Source organism: Nomascus leucogenys, chromosome 21 (genome assembly GCF_006542625.1).
Source record: "Nomascus leucogenys isolate Asia chromosome 21, Asia_NLE_v1, whole genome shotgun sequence".
In the NCBI taxonomy this organism is placed as follows: domain Eukaryota; kingdom Metazoa; phylum Chordata; class Mammalia; order Primates; family Hylobatidae; genus Nomascus; species Nomascus leucogenys.
In genome coordinates this window covers 82347069-82366738 of record NC_044401.1, presented here as the reverse complement: position 1 = coordinate 82366738, position 19670 = coordinate 82347069, and the positions used below count along the sequence as shown (strand labels likewise).

Here is a 19670-nt window from a genome sequence, read left to right as displayed (position 1 = left end):
CTGGGGAAAAAAAAAAAAAAAAAAGCCAGGCGTGGTGGCAGGCACCTGTAATCCCAGCTACTCAGGAGGCTGAGGTGGGACAATCATCTGAGCCTGGGAGGCGGAGGTTGCAGTGAGCCAAGATCAAGCCACTGCACTCCAGCCTGGGCAACAGGGTGAGACTCTGTCTCAAAAAAAAACAAAAACAAAAACAAAACAAAAAGAGTAATTTCCAGAGCCTTCTCCTTTTCACAATGCCATTACTGGTGGCAGAACCTACCTCTTTCAAGATTTGCAAAAGACTCTACAGGAACTGCTTCCTTAATAACACCCAAGGAGCTAAACTGGAATAGGAATTAGAAGTCCTCTTTTCTTAGTAGACTGATGAGAAGTTAGGTGACTTTGAAAGGGTCACATGCATTCAAACAGAAGCGATTATCTTAACTTCCACTGTTTTCATTTTTTGTGTATTTGACACGCCCCCTTTCTGCAGCTATTCTGTGCCAGGAGCTGTGACCTCAGGCACTTCTCCCAACAGTCCTCACAGGGTCACAATCATCGTCATCCCCATGTGAAAGATCCAGAAACTGAAATACGAGAGGGTAAATCACTCGTCCAAGGCCACACAGACAGCAGGTGGAGGCTGCAAATCCCATTTGTCTGACCCCGTGGTCTGTGCCCTCCCTCTGGCTGGGCCGCCTCAGAGGGCCCCACGTCTGAGCTGTGTGCTGAGCACAGATGAGGGCGTGGACGATACCTGGATGAGGCACTGCAAGGGTCGGCCCGCGTAGCGAATGCTTCTTTTCCAGTCCTTACTGCTGGCTCTTCCTGCCATGGCCTCAAACTCGGTGGGACTGTACCAGTTCTCCCCCTGCTTGATGCACCGTCCTCGGCCGCCTGCAAGGAAGGGCAGCAGTCACGACGACGGCAGGTGGGAACGTCGCCTCTGATATCGCCTCCCTCCTGGCACCTCCTTAGCCGCTCCACCAGCACCAGCACCAGCACCCCAGCGGCTTGTGTGATCTCACCCACCCGCATACTTGGCCCTGACAGGGCCACCACGGGTCTGCCTTTGCAGCCTGTGCCTCTGACCCCGTAAGTGATCTCTTCATCAGCTGTCCACAGGCACTGCAAGCTCAACCAGGTCCCACACTGAGCACCTCTGGTACCCACTTCCAGAGCCTTCGTCTACAAGTCCCAAGCTGACCTGGCAACTTGAGGAACACGTCCCAGCCCTGCCTCCCTCCCGCTTCTTCTCGCTTGTCTCCTGTCCCGCGGGTCACGATGGCTTTTTACCCCCAGATGGTTCCCGGGCCCAGCCCTGCCCCGTGCCTCTCCCAAGCCTCAGCTCAGTTCACAGGAACTGGGCACCACTTGCACCTTCTGTCTTCTTTGTTTTTTTTTTTTTTTGAGACAGAGTCTCCCTCTGTCATCCAGGCTGGAGTGCAGTGGCGCGATCTCGGCTCACTGCAAACTCTGCCTCCGGGTTCACGCCAGTCTCCTGCCTCAGCCTCCTAAGTAGCTGGGACTATGGGACTATAGGCACCCGCCACTATGCTCCACTAATTTTTTGTATTTTTAGTAGAGACAGGGTTTCACCATGTTAGCCAGGATGGTCTCGATCTCCTGACCCCGTGATCTGCCCACCTCGGCTTCCCAAAGTGCTGGGATTACAGGTGTCAGCCACCGCGCCCGGCCCTGTCTTTTTTTTTTTTTTTTTTTTTTGAGACGGAGTCTTGCTCTGTCGCCCAGGCTGGAGTGCAGTGGCGCAATCTCGGCTCACTGCAAGCTCCGCCTCCCGGGTTCACGCCATTCTCCTGCCTCAGCCTCTCCGAGTAGCTAGGACTACAGGCGCCTGACACCACGCCCGGCTAATTTTTTGTATTTTTAGTAGAGACGGGGTTTCATCATGGTCTCGATCTCCTGACCTCGTGATCCACCCGCCTCGGCCTCCCAAAGTGCTGGGATTACAAGCGTGAGCCACTGCGCCCGGCCCCGGCCCTGTCTTCTTAACTAGTTCTAGGTGCCATGATTTTCATCTTTCTCAGCCCCCAGTTTATCCTAGGGGGGTTACAAAGGGGAATACGACTTTGGAGTCTGAAGCTGCAGTCCTCACCTGAGCCGAGCCTGTTCTTGTACAGAGTGCCGCTGATGTTCCGGCACCGTACGGGCAGCTCACTGTCGTACACAGAAGGGTCCCAGTTGTATTTAGTTCCACCTTTTTCTTGGCCGGGAGCCAGAGGGGTTGGAGGAGACTGAGGACCTTGGGCAGAGAAAGTGTTTGAAGGTGAGAGGCTGGATGCCAGAAAGCAAAGCACGCACTCATCTCAGACAACACCTCCCAGGCAGCGCCACCTCCTTCAATGGCGGAAAAACTCTTCTCGGCCAGGAAAATTCCACTGCTTCTACTTAAAATCTATTAATATTTGATATTCCAACTTTACCACAAAAAGAAACAAGTAAATAAATCTCTGAAATAAATTCTATCTATTCTGAAACGTGTTTTGCCCAAGGCCTGGGGTGCAGGCACCGCTGTACCTGGGGTGAGGGGAGCTGCCGGGCCCTTCAGCCCAGTGGTCTCCACGATGCTCCCATCCGTGTGGACGACAATCAGTGTGGCTTTTTCGGTGTTCAGGCTGTCCCCAATCTGAAGGGCCGTCCTACCAGACTAGAAGGAAAAACCGCTCCGTCAGGTCACGTCCGAGCGTGACACCAGGCGTGTCACTGAGCCCAGCTGGGCCATCCTCCAGCAGGACTCTGGCTGTTCTCACCAGGAAGGGATGCTCACCTAGGCACCCCATATCTTTTCCAAAGGTATCTCTCAAAGACTTAAAAACAGAGCCAAGAACAAGAACAGACAATGCTGAAGTCTGTGTGGTGCTGAGGAAAATGCTTGCCATCATTTGTCAAGGGAAGGAAGAAAGGTGCTCCACAAACAGGAAACACCCTCCCTTCCACCTGAGCAGCTCCCACAAGGTCTCCGTCTTCATGCAGGGTTTCCAACAGACCGAGTTGGCCGCCACAAACAAGGCCTTGTGCAGGACCGCCCTCCCTCTAGAGCCCTTTACAGATGGCGACTGGAGACCAGGGCCTCAAAACCACATTTGCACACTGGCTGAAGCTGCTGCAACTGCTGCCTGCTTCGAAAATCACCCTTTAGGCTGCACAGACCCCGCCACAGGCAGCCAGAGACCCCATGCCCACACACCACTGCTGAAACTTGAACCCCACCTTGGCCAAGTCATCCGGCAAACTCTGGCCTGCAGGCTGTGTTCATCCAGCAGTGGGGCAGACCAGAGACTTCCAGGGTCCTCTCCGAACCCAGTGTTCTGGGTGCTCCAAGGTTTTCATTCTGAATACAAAACCAACCGAGGCAAACCAAGAAGACAACTGTTTCTTTTTTCTCTTTTTTTTTTTTTTTTTTTTGAGACGGAGTCTCGCTCTGTCGCCCAGGTTGGAGTGCAGTGGCGCCATCTCGGCTCACTGCAAGCTCCACCTCCTGGGTTCACGCCATTCTCCTGCCTCAGCCTCCTAAGTAGCTGAGACTACACACGCCCGCCACCACACCCGGCTAATTTTTTGCATTTTTTTTTAGTAGAGATGGGGTTTCACCGTGTTAGCCAGGATGGTCTCGATCTTCTGACCTTGCGATCTGCCCGCCTCGGCCTCCCAAAGTGCCGGGATTACAGGCAGTAGCCACCGCACCCAGCCGACAACTGTTTCCTACATCTGAAAATGTCACTGTCAAATCAGGGCACTTGAGTAGAAGTTTATCATGGAGTTGAGGGACCCCCCCCAACACACATGCCTGGCACCTGGGCTCACGGAGGCCCCAGGACCAACACCTCACACAGGGGGTCCTACCCTGTGCCTGAGTCACCAAAGACCTGCAGCTCTTCACTGGAGAAAGGGAATGTCTTGTGTTCCCTTCTTAGGAAGGGAACATACAGTTATTTCAGACCGTGCCCCACTTTGTTGTCAGTTTCCAAACAGGAACACACCAGTCTCTGGTCTTCCTGGCCTGGAGGGGAGAAGACCAGCCTCAGCCTCTGCAGCCACTTGCAGGACACCCCCGCGCTCCATGACATCAGCACGTTCCAGGCACCCGCAGGTGCCTTGCGCTTCAGCCCCTCCTAGGAAATGAGGAGGGGCCCAGACCCCGCTGCCAGGAAGGAGCAGCCTGACTGAAAACACGGATCGCCACGTGGCCATGGGTCAGCTTGTGTGTGTTCTCACACCCACCAGAAATAAACCAAGTTTCTAGGCTGGGCGCGGTGGCTCATGCCTGTAATCCCAGCACATTGGGAGGCCGAGGTGGTAGCTACCTGAGATCAGGAGTTTGAGACCACCTGGACAACATGGCGAACCCAGGAGGTGGAGGTTGCAGTGAATTGAGATTACTCCACTGCCCTCCAGTCTGGGCAACAGAGCAAGACTCTGTCAAAAAGGAAGAAGGGGAGGGGAGGGGAGGGAAGAGGAGGGAAGGCAGGGGAGGGGAGAGAAGAGGAGGGGAAGGGAGGGAGGGGAGGGAGGGGAGGGGAGGGGAGGGAGGGGAGGGGAGGGGGGGAGGGAGGGAGGGGAGGGAGGGGAGGGGAGGGCAGGGGAGGGGAGGGCAGGGGAGGGGAGGGGAGGGGAGGGCGGGGAGGAGAGGGCAGGGGGGGGAGGGAAGGGGAGGGCAGGGGAGGGAGGGGAGGGGGAGGGGAGGGCAGGGGGAGGGCAGGGGAGGGCAGGGGAGGGAGGGAGGGGAGGGGAGGGAGGGAGGGGAGGGGAGGGGAGGGAGGGGAGGGCAGGGGAGGGCAGGGGAGGGCAGGGGAGGGCAGGGGGTTTCCAAGTTTCTTATGTTTTTACTGAAGTCCTTCACAAGTTTTGTTTGCTGCCATTCTAACAATAACTCTGCTTTCTGGCCAGGTGCGGTGGCTCACACCTGTAATCCTTATAATCCCATCACTTTGGGAGGTCAAGGCGGGCACCTGAGGTCAGGAGTTTGAGGCCAGCCTGGACAACATGGTGACCTGTCTCTACTAAAAATACAAAAATTAGCCTGGCATGGTGGCACACGCCTGTAATCCCAGCTACTCAGGAGGCTGAAGCACAAGAATGGCTTGAACTCATGAGGCAGAGGTTGCAATGATCCGAGATTGCACCACTGCACTCCAGTCTAGGTGACAGAGCAAGACTCCGTCTCAAAAACAAAACAAACAAATAACCACTCTGCTTTCAGGTATATGGAGATGATATCCCAGGTGTGTGACCAAGGCTGAAAAGACTACAAGTAACAGGTGCCAATGGTCCCAGGGAAAACCCCTTTCTGGAGACTGGACCCACCCCGGCACCTGCCACTTGGAAACAAGGTTGCCTGCCCTGGTTGACCAGATGTCCCCAGATTGCCGAAGGCCCCACATATAAAACATAAAACAAGCTGATAAAATATGATCACAACAGGGCTTTGAAGGTGGCACAGACACTATTTGAAACGCAGTTTCCTAAGTAGACGGCAGTCAGGTGTGCAGAATGAAGGAGCGTGGGAGACTGCACCATAAATGCTACGAGAACAGGATATGGGGGAGGGAAATGCCATGCTTCTTTCAGCTGGCCCTGCAGCTACAGGAGTAAGGAGCACAGACAGGGCCGGGCCTCGGGCAGAGGCTGAACTGTGGCCGGATGGCAGCCTGGGCTGGGTCGGGAGCTGGGAGTCCCTGCCCGACGCAGGCCACAAGCCCATCTGACGAGGTGCGACTCTTTACCTGGCCTTCTGAGGCAGCTTCTACCTCAGCTGTAATTTCTCCCACCCCCAGCACAGTCCGAAGGCTTCTGAGAGCAGAGCAAGCCAGTGCGTCCCTCCCCAGCTCACAGAGCAGAGGTTCACACGGTGGGCTGAACCCGGGGAGAGCCTCAGGGAAGCCCGAGGCCGCCAGCGTGGCACCTACCAGAACATGTCCTGAGATGGACGCCGCGTTCGCCACAGACGTGGTGAAGACATTGTCTGCGGCAGCTCCCACATTGGCCACTGTCACTGTGGTCACCTCTGCAACAGAAGGAGTCTCATGTAACAAGCAAGGAAAGCCAGAACAGACAAAGTGAACAGCCTCACTCATGTGCTTCAAACAAAGTGACTCCCCCTCAGGTACGTGCCCTTGTAACCAGGAAGATCTTAACGCTTCCATGAACATGCTCGACCAACATTTCTATTCCATTGTCTAAGTCATTCAGCTCTTCCAGGAAAAAGAGGAAATCTATTCTTCCCCAGTAAAGCCTTTTATGTGCAGTAAAAAATGCATACAACAAACCCACCCCCCCGCCCCCCCAGCCAGCCCCAGCTCTACCAAACCACCACAGGGCTTCTATCTCCTTCTGCGGCACAGCTGTGTGTTCTGCTGGTCAGGTGTGCCCCGCACCTACAAGGAGCTCTCGGCCTCCCCGCAGGTGAGGACGCCTCCTGGATCCACTCTTGTAGCTCCGTTCCTGCCTCTCCTCCACCGCAGGGGTCAGGCCACCGTCGTCAGGTGACCTCGGCCCCATGCTCGCTGCCAATTGCCCTTGGTCTCTGACCCCTTCCTCCTAAAAAGTACATGTAACCTGCCTATGCCCCTTGGTGCCACCCCACCGCACCCCCTACAACATGGAACTCAGCCCCCCGGCATGCAGACAGGCCCTCCGGCAGCGTCTGCGCACAGGGCAGTTACCACAGAGGTCAGCAGCACCCCACCTCCTGCCCCTGTCATCCCAGATAGGTCCTGCAGCTCCAGCCTCTGCGTGCTGGAGTGTTTCTAGAGAAACACTTTCTGTCACGAACACCCCCACACCCTCCTCTCTGCCTCTTCGAAGTCTTCCTGTGATGCTCCTAGGCCAAGCAAGTGGCTCTTCTGTCACCCAGAGTTCTAGAATGTCCTGTGTCCAGGGCAATCTCTGGCACACAGCAGATGTTTAAAAGATACTGGTTGAATGAGTTCTGACCATACCATTAACCGAGCACTCACCAAACTGCCCTAAAAATGCCTGTTTGCAGCCAGGCGCGGTGGCCCACACCTGTAATCCCAGCACTTTGGGAGGCTGAGGTGGGTGGATCACCTGAGGTCGGGAGTTCGAGACCAGCCTGACCAACATAGAGAAACCCCATCTCTACTAAAAATACAAAATTAGCCGGGCGTGGTGGCGCATGCCTGTAATCCCAGCTACTCAGGAGGCTGAGGCAGGAGAATCGCTTGAACCCGGGAGGCGGAGGTTGCAGTGAGCTGAGATCACGCCGTTGAACAACAGCAAAACTCCGTCTCAAAAAAAAAAAAAAAAAAAAAAAGGCATGTTTGCTGTCTGTCTCCACAACCAGACCACACTAGGCGCACGGCTCACTCATCCTCGCCTCTCAGCACCACAAGCCCCGGCACGCGGCGCGGGGCCACAGTGAGTGCTGAACGCCAGGCCCACGGCAGCCCTGGGAGCAGCCGCCCAAAGGCTCCTCAGGTGGGAGCGTGTCCTGCTGAATTACTTAAACCTGGAAACCACTTGACTTCAGCTATTCGTAATTGTTAAAAAGTATTGAAATGCTTTTACCACATCAAAATACAACGACCATATTTTTCAGAAGAAAACACACGTCAACATTATTTCTCTTGACATCGTGATGGACAGCATCATTTTTCTTTTATGCATTCAGAAAAATACGTGCAAAAATGACAAAAACCTGAAGTCAACCTCATGGCTCCAAATCCCAATGTCAAACCAGAGTTTAGTGATGAACGCCAACCCCTGAGAGTCACAACGCCTTCCCTCACTTTTTTTTCTTAACCAACCAAACAAGCAACAGTGACCCCCTTGCCTTCAAGGGCCACTCAGCTGACCAAGGGCAGGCCAGACGCTGCTGCTGGCCCCCACGCAGCCCCCAGGCCGAACAAGCACCCAAAGCACACACAATGCCCTGACATACCCAGCACACCAGGACTGGGATCCAGTTCCTCAACCCGCAAAGCTCCTTAGGGGAAAAGTGCCTCACAACGCAGCAAGAAGCTCCTCCCAAGGGTCTCAACACTGAGCTGTGAGTCCCTGGGGACACTCGGGAGCTCCAGTGAGGAAGAGTACAGTGCGTTAGGAAGCCAGTGGGTGGGGAAGTCTATGCCCCGCTGACACAAAGGCGGGACACAGGAGGTGGCTGGACGGCACCAGCCCCGTACGGCATCTGTGAGCTCTGCCCCAGGTTCCTAGCGTTTTGGAGCCTGAGAAGGAGACTGCTCTGTGTGGCAAGAAACTGTAAGCAGCTTATATAAAAATATGGGCTGGCAAGCCACAGCGGCCTCCCCAAAGGGAGCCCTACAGGAAGCGGGTCAGGAGGAGCAGGTCCTTAGGGAAAAAGGCAAGAGGAAGACGGAGGACTGGGAGAGGAGCCTGCACAGGTGGCTCTGCAGCCCCCCTGGGCCACCACACAGCCACGCTGACCTCTGGCATCATGGCCTCCAGCAGGCTGCCCACCCCTGGCTCCCCAGCGGTCAGGTCATGCCTGAACTGGCCCTCAGGAAGTGGGGGGTTCCTGGTGACCACAGGTGCCCACCCACCCCAGGGCTTCTCCAGGACAGGTGGGTGGGGGGAGCCAGGATGGACGAAAGCAGGACAGGGGCAGAGCTGCACAAGGGGGACCAGTAGGAGGCGGGGCTGCCACAAAGAAAAGGGGGGAAGGGGGCAGGTGTGTGCAGGGTAAAGCCAGGCCAGGTGAGGCTGGGCAGGTCACCTGGGCAGGTATGTGGGGCAGGTGGGGCAGGGCCCAATCACGTGGGGCAGGTGTTTGTGGCAAGTGGGGCAGGCAATCACCTGGAGCACTTATGTGGGGCAGGTGTGAGGGGCGGGTGGGGAGGGCTGGTCACGTGGGGCAGGTGTGAGGGGCAGGTGCGAGGGGCAGGGCTGGTCACGTGGGGCAGGTGTGCGGGGCAGGTGGGGCGGGCTGGTCACGTGGGGCAGGTGTGCGGAACAGGGGTGGCGGGCTGGTCACGTGGGGCAGTTGTGCGGGGCAAGCGCGCGGGGTAGGCGCGCGGGAACCGGACGAGGCGAGAGGCCGGCGGGCGCACTTGCCTGCGAAGGCTGCGGCAGCGGCGGCCTCGTCGGGGCCGGGCAGGGCCTCGGCGCCCATGTCCATGTGCCCGGGCTCCGCCGCCATCACCGCCACTGCCGTGACCCGCGGCGTCTCCCGCTCCGCCTCCGAGTCTGCGTCCTCCTCCGAGTCCTCGTCCCTGCTCAGCACCGGCTCCTCCGCTTCGCCTCCTGCCGCGGCCGCGGCCGCCGCCGCCACAGCGGCCGCGGCCGCCACCGCCGCCGCCTCAGCCAGGCCCAGCTGCTTTGCCGCCGAGTCCGAGTCCTCCATCCGGACTCCGCCGAGCCTTCCCGAAGGCGCCGTCCGGGGCCGCCCGAAGCGCCGGCCGCGGAGCCCGAAGCAGGGCCCGAAGAGGACGCCCGAGCCGGGCCGAGGCCGCCCGAAGCCGCCGCCCGAACAGGGACCGAAAAGGCAGCCAGCCGCCGAGCAGAGCCGAGCCGAGTCCGCCCGCGGAGCGGAGCCGAGGCGAACCGAGGTTGCCCGAGTAGAGCCGAACCTGCACGAAGCCGCCGGGCCGAAACCGAGTCCTGAACCGAGGAGGGTCGAAGTTCCCCCGAAGTGGGAAGCCGAACCAGTCCGAATAGGTCCGAGTCCGTACGAGGGCTTCCGAGAGACTCGGCCCCGGCTTTCCTCACCGTCTAACAGGCTGAGGCGGCTGTCGTCCCCGGCCTACAGGGCTGGACGGCTCTAGGCCGATTCTCGCCGGCGCCCGGCGCAATACTGCCTCTCAGAGAGAGCTTAGTGCCGCGCGTTTCGCCCGTTCCCGCGGCCGGCGGGAGCCGAGTCAGCCCGAGGCCAAGCCGAGACGAGCCGAATGTCCCCGAGCCCGAATGCTCCCGAACCTCGGTTCTCCACCTCCTCCCTTCCGAAAGTGCCCGATCGGTGCCGGACGGACTAATCGGGCCTCGGCCGTGACTCGGACGTCCTCTCCCGAAACGCGGCGCGGTCGGGCCCCTTCGTCAGGAGACGCGAAAATGGCCGAAGGAGCGCGAGCGAGCGGGCCGAGAGGCTGCCGGGATCGCGACGGAGCGGTGGGCGGGGCGGGTAAGATGGCGGCCGCGCGGCCAGGTGAGCTCGGGCGGGGTAGGGGCTTCCGGGCTTGCAGCGGCGGGCGCGGCGTTTCCCTGTGGTGACAATCCGGTTTCCGTTTTCGGTGCGCTCACGGGGCCGTGCCACCGTCTCTACGTGAGCGAGACAGCTCCGTCACCCCATCGAGAAGCGCGGCCTGGCCTGGCTGGCGGGCGTCCTGCACCCCGAGGAGCTCCCCCGCGCGCGGGCGCCTGGCCCCGGGCAGGGTGGGTGCGGAGCGGCTCTGGGGGCCCTGGTCCCTGGCAGCTTTTGTCCCGCGCGTGGTTTTTGTGAAGACACGTGGGCGGGATGGGCGCGGGGTTTCGGTAGCCTTGGAATCCTCGCCAAAGAAAATCGCGGGTGCCCGTGCCTCAGCCGTCCTGCCTGAGAGTCTCGCCTCCGAGAGGAGGAAGGGACAGACCAAAGCGGTAAATCGGCCATCCTTCAGAGGAGCCGCCTTCTGCTGTCTGTGGGTACAGCCAGAGCTCTCATACGCGGGCGCCGAAGTGCCAACCCTTCGTACGTGTTCTCTAGTAATTAGGTGCTTTGTTTTGAAAGAATAAAGAATGGCTACTCCATAGGTAGGGCAGCCTCTAGTAACCAGGTTTGTTTGTGTATTTTCATTTGGTTAAAAATTAAGTTTAGGTTGAGCGCAGTGGCTCACGCCTGTAAGCCTGACACTTTGGGAAGCCGAGGCTGCAGGATCATTTGAGACCAGCCTGGGCAACATAGCAAGACCCCCTCTCTACAAAAAAAATTGTAAACGTCAGCTAGGCGTGGTGGCGCACCCCTGTGGGCCAAGCTACTCTGGAGGCTGAGGCTGGCGGATCACTTGAGCCCAGGAGGTCGAGGCTGCAGTGAGCTGTGATGGCGCCACTGCACTCCAGCCTGGGCGACAGAGCGAGACCCCCCTCTACAAAAATTAAAAATTAGCCCAGGGAGCCTGTGGTCCCAGCTACGTGGGAGGCTGAGGCTGGTGGATCACTTGAGCCCAAGAGGTTGAGGCTGCAGTGAGCCGTGATCAGGCCACTGCACTCCAGCCTGGGCGACAGAGCGAGACCCCCTTCTACAAAAAAAAAAATTAAAAATTACCCCGGGGAAGGCCGGGCGCAGTGGCTCGCGCCTGTAATCCCAGCACTTTGGGAGGCCAAGGCGGGCGTATCACCTGAGGTCGAGGATTCAAGACCAGCCTGACCAACATGGAGAAACCCCGTCTCTACTAAAAATACAAAATTAGCCTGGCGTGATGGTGCATGCCTGTAATCCCAGCTACTTGAGAGTCTGAGGCAGGAGAATCGCTTGAACCCGGGGAATGGGGGGGGGGGGGTGGCGGAGGTTGCGGTGGGCCAAGATCGCACCATTGCACTCCAGCTTGGGCAACAAGAGTGAAACTGTCTCAAAAAAAAAAAAAAAAATTACCTCAGGGAATCTGTGGTCCCAGCTACATGGGAGGCTGCAGCTGGCGGATCACTGTAGCCCAGGAGGTTGAGGCCGCAGTAAGCTGTGATCAGGCCACTGCACTCCAGCCTGGGCAACAGAGCAAAACCCTGTCTCTAAAAAAATTAAGTGTATACCAGAACAAGATCTCTTAAGACACCTTGTCCATTACATCAGGGAAAACATTTGTTCTTTTTTACTTTCATGTTTAACTTCCGCCTGACACAGCTATTCGTAGCCACATTGTGATTATAGTAAGTCACTGACAAAAAATGTCCTGAAAGCCAAGGCTACGTTCAGTCAGAATGAGCTCCTGCAGGTCTGGAATTGTTAGAACAGCGTATCTGGTTATAGCCGCCCTTCATATTAATTATTGAAATGTTACATCACTTAAGGCTTTTATACAGTTTTTTCCCCCAAGCCCCATAACTTCAATCTATAACACTGAGCAACTAGCAGACACATTGGAAGTGTTTAAGAAGCCAACCTTTTAAGAAAAGGAACAGAAGGGACAAAAACCCCAATTAATGCGAAATCATCACAGATAATGACAGATATTTAGGTGGCCTGGTTTAGCTAGGGCCTGGAAAAGAACAGATCGGGTTTAAAGAGTGGCCGGCCAGTAACGCGATGCGACGTGGTCTGCCGTGCACTTGGCTTCCTGCTTCCAGCCTGTGGTGCCTCTTCCAGGAGCCCAGTTTTGAGTCTCTGATGCCGATGTCCTGTATTTACCGGCTTAAGACTCTTGCCCGTGTGAGATTCCACAAACTCTGGCACAGAAGGCCCCAGATCTGCCCAAGAAGCTGTGGGATCAGCCACAAAATCTCACCAACGCCGGGTTTCTGTCCTGCCCTCCCTGGCGCTGAAGGGGAAATAGAACAGAGGCTGTGTTCAGGTTGCTGTCCTGCCTGCCGCCCAGCGGTGCAGCTTGAGCCTCCTTTTATGAGAGGTTTCCGCCCAATTCTAGATCTGTATTGATGTATCTACACATGAAGAGACGTGCACGTATCACATGTGCAACTAGCGTGAGCCCTTTGCAGACAATTAGTCCGCTCCAGGTCACCGTGGATCCAAGATGAGTCAGGAGTCTTCAGATGCAAAACCTCAGAATCAAAAAGGAGGAAAGAGACTCCACTCACTCCTCAGGCTTCCTGTCATCTCTCAGGTGGGGGTGGGAGGAGGCCCAAGAGGTTGCATGATAAAAAAACTAGACGGCTGCGTTGCTGGTTTGGAAAATTCTTATTTTTGGAGGGATATTTGGGGAAAAAATTTCAGAGGAAAGCAAATGTCTCTTATCAATTATGAAAAAAGATTTGTTACAACCTAAGTCAGAAAAGGTTTTCATCTAGTCATGTATGTGTGGCAAATACGGAGAAGCCACGGACTACAGGGAGAGCAGCTGTTGGGGTAGGCTCCAGGATGCTGCTTCCCCTGAGGGCCAGCTGGGTCTGGCCCAGGTTTACTTCCCACCCTGGTGCCCCTGGTACTCACTGTCTCCAGCCTCAGGTTCTGAAAGGCAGAGACTCCTAGCCTCATTGAAGGATGGTTAGAGAGGCACGGGAGATACCTGGGGGCAGGCCCATGGTATATGTTTGCTGCTTTCTACAAAGACGAAATCAAAGGAAAGTAAAGCGGGTGGTTCCTGTCAGTGTGGAGCGAGACCAGGAAAGCATCCTGGTGGCTGTCAGGCCTTGCTCACGGCCCCTTTCTCTTTCAGGGAGAGGATCCTCCACAGTGGTATCCTGCTGCGTGCCCCTCCAGGACAGCACCCAGAGGCCCGAATTACTGCCGCGCAGAGAGCACTCAGCCTCACCCCACGTTTTCCCTAAGTTCTGTCTAGTCATTCCACTTTGGAGAGGGGGTGTTCCTTGACAGATTTAGAGAGTTGATGTAACTTCCTCGGATCAGTTGTGCTGGCTCCATCCCCTACCTGCTCCGCCCTGCACCAAGTGGCTAAGCACGCCACACTGCCCGGCTCCCAAGGGGATGGCCACCTGCCTCTGTCTCAGCCACTAGTGGCAGGAAGATGGAAATCCCTCACTTTGTCCCTAGATTCAGTTTATTTTATTTTTGTTTGTTTATGTTTTTTTAAGGACAGAGCCTTCCTCTCACCCAGGCTGGAGTGTGGCAATCACAGCTCACTGCAGCCTCGGCCTCCTGAAGCTCTGGCATCACAGGCGTGAGCCACTGTGCCTGGCTCCATAGACTCATGTTAGCATAAACAAATAGGAAATGTACACAGCTCAGGAAATGGCTACTAAATACTTAAGTCCCCCAAACAGAAATATATTTCCTCTGAAGAAAATGAAAAAAGTGACCGGGCACAGTGGCTCCTGCCTGTAATCCCAACACTGTGGGAGACTGAGGTGGACAGATCATTTGACACCAGGAGTTTCAGACCAGCCTGGCCAACATGGTGAAACCCTGTCCCTACTAAAAATACAAAAAATTGGCTGGGCATGGTGGTGCACGCCTGTAATCCTAGCTACTCAGGAGGCTGAGGCAGAAGAATCACTTGAACCCAGGAGGCGGAGGTTGCAGTGAGCCAAGATTGTGCCACTGCACTCCAGTCTGGGCAACAGAGCAAGACTCTATCAATGACAAAGTTATTTTTTCTCTCTAACTGATAACTGGGGCCAGAGTCAGGGTGACATCACTGGGAGTGCCAGTCTGTGGAGGCTGTCCCCTGACCAGTCCTGTCCACAGTCACTGAGGGCAGGGGCTGCGGTGCACAGACCGCATTGTTCTGGCATGGAGGGGGGTCCCACAAAGGCCTTGTCAGCTCATGGGACCACATTGGCAGCCAGCATAGTGATAGAAGCCTCAGATAGGCAGTGAGCCATTGCCAGGACCCCATGCTCCCTTGGTGTCTATGGCCACCAAACAGATGACAGAACCAGTCCCTCTAGTTCAGCCACCTGGGAGGCTGCTCCCAAGCCTGTTGAGCTTGAGGATCCTTAACCACTCACCAGCTCTCTTCAGTTCCCCTTCAAATGCTGTTTTATCTCAGCGGAACGTACTACGCCCTGTATTTCCTCGCCACACTCCTGATGATCACGTATAAAAGTAAGTCAGGGCTGGGCACAGTGGCTCATGCCTGTAATCCCAACACTTTGGGAGGCTGAGGCGGGTGGATCACTTGAGGTCAGGAGTTCGGGACCAGCCGGGCCAACATGGGGAAACCCCATCTCTACTAAAAACACAAAAAGTAGCCAGGTGTGGTGGTGGGCGCCTGTAGTCCCAGCTACTCGGGAGACTTAGGTGGGAGGATTGCTTGAACCCGGGAGGCGGAGGTTCCAGTGAGCCGAGATTGTGCCACTGCACTCCATCCTGGGTGACAGAGCAAGACCCTGTCTCAAAAAAAAAAAGAAAAGAAAAAGGCAAGCTGAGGTGGCTGCCGCGCCAGGTTACTTATGTTTCGTCTGTGCCTCTGCTCTTCAGCTCAGGTGTTCAGCTATCCTCACCACTACCTGGTCCTCGATCTTGCTCTGCTGTTTCTGATGGGGATTCTGGAAGCAGTTCGGTTATACCTGGGTGAGTGGACTGTTAACACCGTGAAGAACCTGTCCTAAGAGTTGCTATCTGTTTCCACAGCCTTTCAAGAATAATTATTTTATAGTATGGTTCTCAGAGACATTTTTTATCCAAACTGCTTACCCAGTTGCTTTGCAGGCTCACCTTACAGTGTCATTAAGTATTAATCGAGAAGTTTCGTCCCAGAGACAAGTAACACTGGGGGCATCGTTGGGAGAGACTGTGTTTGGAAGCATGTCTTGTAGAAGCCACTGGGTAATGGCACTGAGATCAGAAGCCCAGCGCACCACCACATCCGGAGCTCCGGAATATTCACCAGCACCCCTTTCCTTCCCCTTGGCCAGGTCCCAAAAAGCAGCAGAGTCTAGAGGGGTGGGAGTCCCCAGCCTCCCCAGTCCAGCTCTAGGGATCCCCAAGTCTGCAGCCCCTTCAGGTGACCTACTTTTTTTGAGACGAGGTCTCACTCTGTTGCCCAGGCTGGAGCGCAGTGGCGCAGTCACAGCTCACTGCAGCCTTGACCTCCTGGGCTGGAGCAATCCTCCTGCCTCAGCCTCCCCCTCCTCCCAAGTAGCTGGGACTACAGGCACCCGCCACCATGCCCAGCTAATTTTTTTTTTTTTTTTTTTTTTTGAGACAGAGTCTCACTGTGTTGCCCAGGCTGGAGTACAGTGGCATCAACTCGGCTCACTGCAAGCTCCACCTCTCAGGTTCATGCCAGTCTCCCGTCTCAGCCTCCCGAGTAACTGGGACTACAGGCGCCCGCCACCACGCCCAGCTCATTTTTGTATTTTTAGTAGAGATGAGATTTCACCATGTTAACCAGGATAGTCTCGATCTCCTGACGTGATCTGCCTGCCTCGGCCTCCCAAAGTGCCGGGATTACAGGCGTGAGCCACCACGCCTGGCCGGAGACAGGGTTTCACTATGTTGCCCTGGTTGGTCTTGAACTCCTGGGCTCAAGCAGTCTGCCCACCTTGCCCTCCCAAAGTGCCTGGCCTCACTCCCCTTTTTCTAACCACACAGTTTGTTCAAGGGTATGTTCTTGTACAAGATTCAAGGGGTGCAGAAGTAAAACATGGAAATTCGCCCTCCCCAGAGCTCACCTCTGTGGCCAGCGGGGTGCAGACTTCCAGCCCTCTGCGTGCTTGTGGTCATAACACATGCACCTAAACACACGTGTTTGTGAAACATTGTCCTGCCGTGGGGAACGCAATGGGCACTTCCAGGGCGCTGTGCCCCTGCCAGGCTGGAATCTTGGGCCCCTCTTGTTCACATACAGATACACCCCTGATGCCCGATGTCCAGTGAGGAACCGAGATTGCAGGGAAGGGTGGCCCCCACCCTTCCTCTTGTTATCAGGCCCAGACACACTAGGAGGATGGAGGCGAGTTCTCTCAGCTGCCCATCCCACTGAGGGGTGCCCGGCCATCAGTGCCTTGTCTGCACTCACAGATGGTCCCAGAGCCTCTACAGCTTGCCCCCCAGAGCGGGCACTGCTGGGAGGGTGCGAGCGCTGCTGCTGCACGGAGGCCCGGTTCTTGGCCGGATCTTCGGGGGCCTGGGCCTGCTGCGGGCTCCTAGGCCAACGGGACCCTCCCCAAGCGTGCCGCACACTGCAGGGTCTCCAGGCACCTGGGCTCAGCTAGTGACTGACCCATTTGTTTGCTAAATACGCAGTTTTGTTTTTAATACATATTCATGAAATTTTCCAGAACTGGCCTTGGACCAGAGAAAAATACTTTGGGAATTTTTCAAAAAAATCCCTTCAGTTCCACTTGGAATTAGGAAAACGTGGCAGATGCACTTGAATCATTTTAGAAACCAAATTCATCCCCGCCCACACAGCCGACCCAGAAGACCCAGAGACAGATGAAACCATGGTGTTGCAGGGGCACCTCCCTCAGGAGAGGCTCACGCCCGTGCTGCCCGTGCTCTCTGGCTCTCCTGAGTTCTGGGTGGCCATGGAGGCTGTTGCCCTGGGATTCCCCGGGCCCTGGAGGAACGCAGGGCAAGGAGCTGCTCTGGTCCCAGCAGCCCTCCAGGCACCTGTGGGCGGTGGGCTCCAGGGGGTGCCTCGCACCACCTTCATTCCTCCTTTGCTCTGTTCTCCAGGCACCAGGGGCAACCTGACAGAGGCTGAGAGGCCACTGGCCGCCAGCCTGGCCCTCACAGCTGGCACCACCCTCCTCTCTGCCCACTTCCTGCTTTGGCAGACTCTGGTGTTGTGGGCGGACTGGGCCCTCAGCGCCACGCTCCTGGCCCTTCACGGCCTGGAGGCCGTCCTGCAGGTGGTTGCGATCGCGGCCTTCACCAGGTAGCTACGGACACCCAGGATACCCCACACTGGGGCCCTCCTCCTGGGCCTGACCAGTCCCCCAGCTGTCACCTCCCCATTCCTGGACAGGAAGGGCACTTTTCCTAGTGACTGACCATAGATGGTTTTGGATGGTTCCGTCTGTCCTGGCAGGAGTGGGAGCAGGAGCCAGGGCAGAACAAACTGCTGGAGGCCCTGGTGTTGGGAACAGCTGCGGGGAGGGTAGGGACCAGACAGAACTGCCTTCAAGGTGAGTCCCAGGAGCGCACACTTAGCCCTGTCAGTGGGGTCTGGCTTCAGCAGCCAGGCCTCCAGAGACCCCCATGGGCTCCCAGGGCCGAGAGGGAGGACAGAGCACTTCAGAACAGAGGCCTCAACTCACTGCATCCCCTATCACCCCCTAGTTCTCTGATGGTCCTAATTTGTGTTCTGAGAGCCCAGTTTACTCCTTGGCCAGGCCCCACCTGTGTTTCCAAGTTGGGCTGGAGACGCAGGACGGGGTAGGCCTTGTGCTCTGAGCGACCCCAGCTCTGCCTCACAGGCAGGCAGGCCTGGGTGCAAGAGTGCACTCTGGGTTCCTAACGCAATAAATGCAAACAAGCCAACAGCTCTGCTGCCTGGCAATTTCCATCTCAGCCACACTTCTCCCTTCTGGGGCCTCAGAGAAGAGGTCAGGGGTGAGGCCGGGGATGGGACTGCAGGAGAGAGAGCAGTCATGGGGCCACATTCTGAGCCTCTGTCCACTCCACTTTTATCAACTTTTGCCTTTTGCACTGAGTGCTAAACAAATTCTAGCTCTGATTTTTTTTCCCATTCCCAGATTTACTATAAGTTCTCCTTAAAAAGTATCTAAGCTGTTAGAGTAGCTTTCCCTTCACTTGGTTCTATTGTGTGTTTTGTATGTTTGGAATAATTGCACCCAAATATCTAGATACTTTCTCTTCACCGCATTTTGTAAATAAAGAGATGTGTATGCCTCCCTGAATTCTCCTAATTATGCCACCTCCCCCACCCCATCTCCAGTTCTCCTGCCCTGCAAGAGAGCACACCCCACTTGCCAGCTGGTCAATTCCTGGCTGGCCTCGCCCTCGGGCCCTGGCTGCTGGGCACCTTCCGCTCGGTGCACTCCTGAGGGCAGGAGGCTGCGGGACTGTCCTGGGCCTCCACTGGGGCTCCCTCAGCTGGGGTGGCTCTGGCACCTGGACAGCCTTTCCTGCTTGTCTTCGTGGAAGTGGTGGGAGCATCCAGTTGTCCTGGGCCAACTTCCTTTGACATGCCTGTGGCCCCCAGAGGCCACGGTGAGCTGCAGGACAGCCCTGAGGACCCGCTTCACACGCCAGCACCTGAGCGCCTCGGGCCACCTCCCTCGCCAGCGCCTGCACTCACAGAGGACCGGCTGAGCACACCTGCCATCTGGAGGACTCAGCCCACGAACCGTGCAGACCAGGGAAGGGCCTCCTCCCTGAAGCTGGAGACCCGTTGCCTTCATGGTTAATGGATCCTGACACCTGCAGTCTCGGTGGGCACACAAAGGCAGCAGTCACCTGTTCCACAGGGAACGCCATGGCTCCAGGTGACCCGGAGTGGATGGGGCCCGAGAGACCAGGCTGGACTGTCCTGAGGGCAGGCTCCACGTTCACAATCGTGTGGACAGGCACCCGTTTAGGAGTGGAGATGGACCCCACCCCCGGGCTGTCCTCTCCAGCGCCTATTTCCCACTTGGCCACTCCCAGCTCTGCCTGCAGGAAGGGTGAGGGCACGGGTGCACCGTGGGGTTGGCGTGTGTGACCCTGAGCTCTGGGTCAAGGCAAGCTCATGCAAGGAGCAGGATCATGGCAGGTTCTTAGAGATCAAACTGCAAAGGAAAGCCAGGACTTGTCTTGGCTCGGAGGCAGGCACTGGGCCCGAAGGAGGAGGGCCACTTCTTGCCACCCCTCCACCGAGCTCACCTATGGTGCCTCCCCAGGAAGTGCTCTGGCCAGCCAAGGGTAAACACGCTAGCCCTGCTCCTCTGGGACCACAGCCCGGGGACCCAGACTCTTGGCCACACTCATTCCCACCCCTACCCAGGACCAGCAGCCAGAGCCTTGGGTCTCTGCATGGGTCTGGGGCACCCTGTGCCCCTTCACCCCCTCCTTGTCCAGTTTACTGCTGTGGCAGCCGGTGCTACCCTCTGTGTCCGCTGCACCCTGGCCCTGTTCTGAGCAGTCAGAGCAGCTGGGCAGAAGGGCCATCCTGGGAGCCAGGTAGATGAGGACAGAACCA

At 56.7% G+C, this 19670-nt stretch overlaps 2 protein-coding genes across 4 annotated transcripts in view; one reads left to right on the top strand and one right to left on the bottom strand.

The window, feature by feature from the left end:
• Positions 1-10028, bottom strand: part of DEAF1 (DEAF1 transcription factor) — a 61140-nt gene extending 51112 nt beyond the window's left edge. The window contains exons 1-5 of one of the 2 annotated variants that reach the window (XM_030801562.1): positions 9034-10028; positions 5907-6004; positions 2518-2647; positions 2096-2242; positions 737-876 (exon numbers count right to left, since the gene is read on the bottom strand). In XM_030801562.1, coding sequence (XP_030657422.1) covers positions 737-876; positions 2096-2242; positions 2518-2647; positions 5907-6004; positions 9034-9322 — 804 coding nt within the window. In that variant the 5' untranslated portion in view covers positions 9323-10028. The remainder of the gene's footprint in view (positions 1-736; positions 877-2095; positions 2243-2517; positions 2648-5906; positions 6005-9033) is intronic. The other variant, XM_030801563.1, reaches the window with a different exon arrangement.
• TMEM80 (transmembrane protein 80) lies at positions 9871-19277 on the top strand. 2 transcript variants are annotated; one of them, XM_004091793.3, is made up of 6 exons: positions 9871-10120; positions 13275-13294; positions 14530-14623; positions 14999-15091; positions 17204-17405; positions 18696-19277. In XM_004091793.3, the coding sequence occupies exons 1-6, from the start codon at positions 9883-9885 to the stop codon at positions 18898-18900; spliced, it is 852 nt and encodes a 283-aa protein (XP_004091841.2). In that variant the 5' UTR covers positions 9871-9882; the 3' UTR covers positions 18901-19277. The 2 variants fall into 2 exon arrangements, with proteins under 2 accessions (XP_004091841.2, XP_003281354.2); XM_003281306.4 differs by lacking the exon at positions 18696-19277 and having other exon boundaries at positions 9883-10096; positions 17204-18390.
• Positions 19278-19670: the final 393 nt, after the last annotated feature.

Coding starts and splice junctions, on each gene's coding strand:
- TMEM80 (XM_004091793.3), top strand. CDS start 9,883: ATGCTCCCGAACCTCGGTTCTCCACCTCCTCCCTTCCGAAAGTGCCCG. Junction 13,295..14,529: donor GGAGAGGATCCTCCACAGTG/GTATCCTGCTGC, acceptor ACCACTCACCAG/CTCTCTTCAGTTCCCCTTCA. Junction 15,092..17,203: donor AGCAGTTCGGTTATACCTGG/GTGAGTGGACTG, acceptor TCTGTTCTCCAG/GCACCAGGGGCAACCTGACA.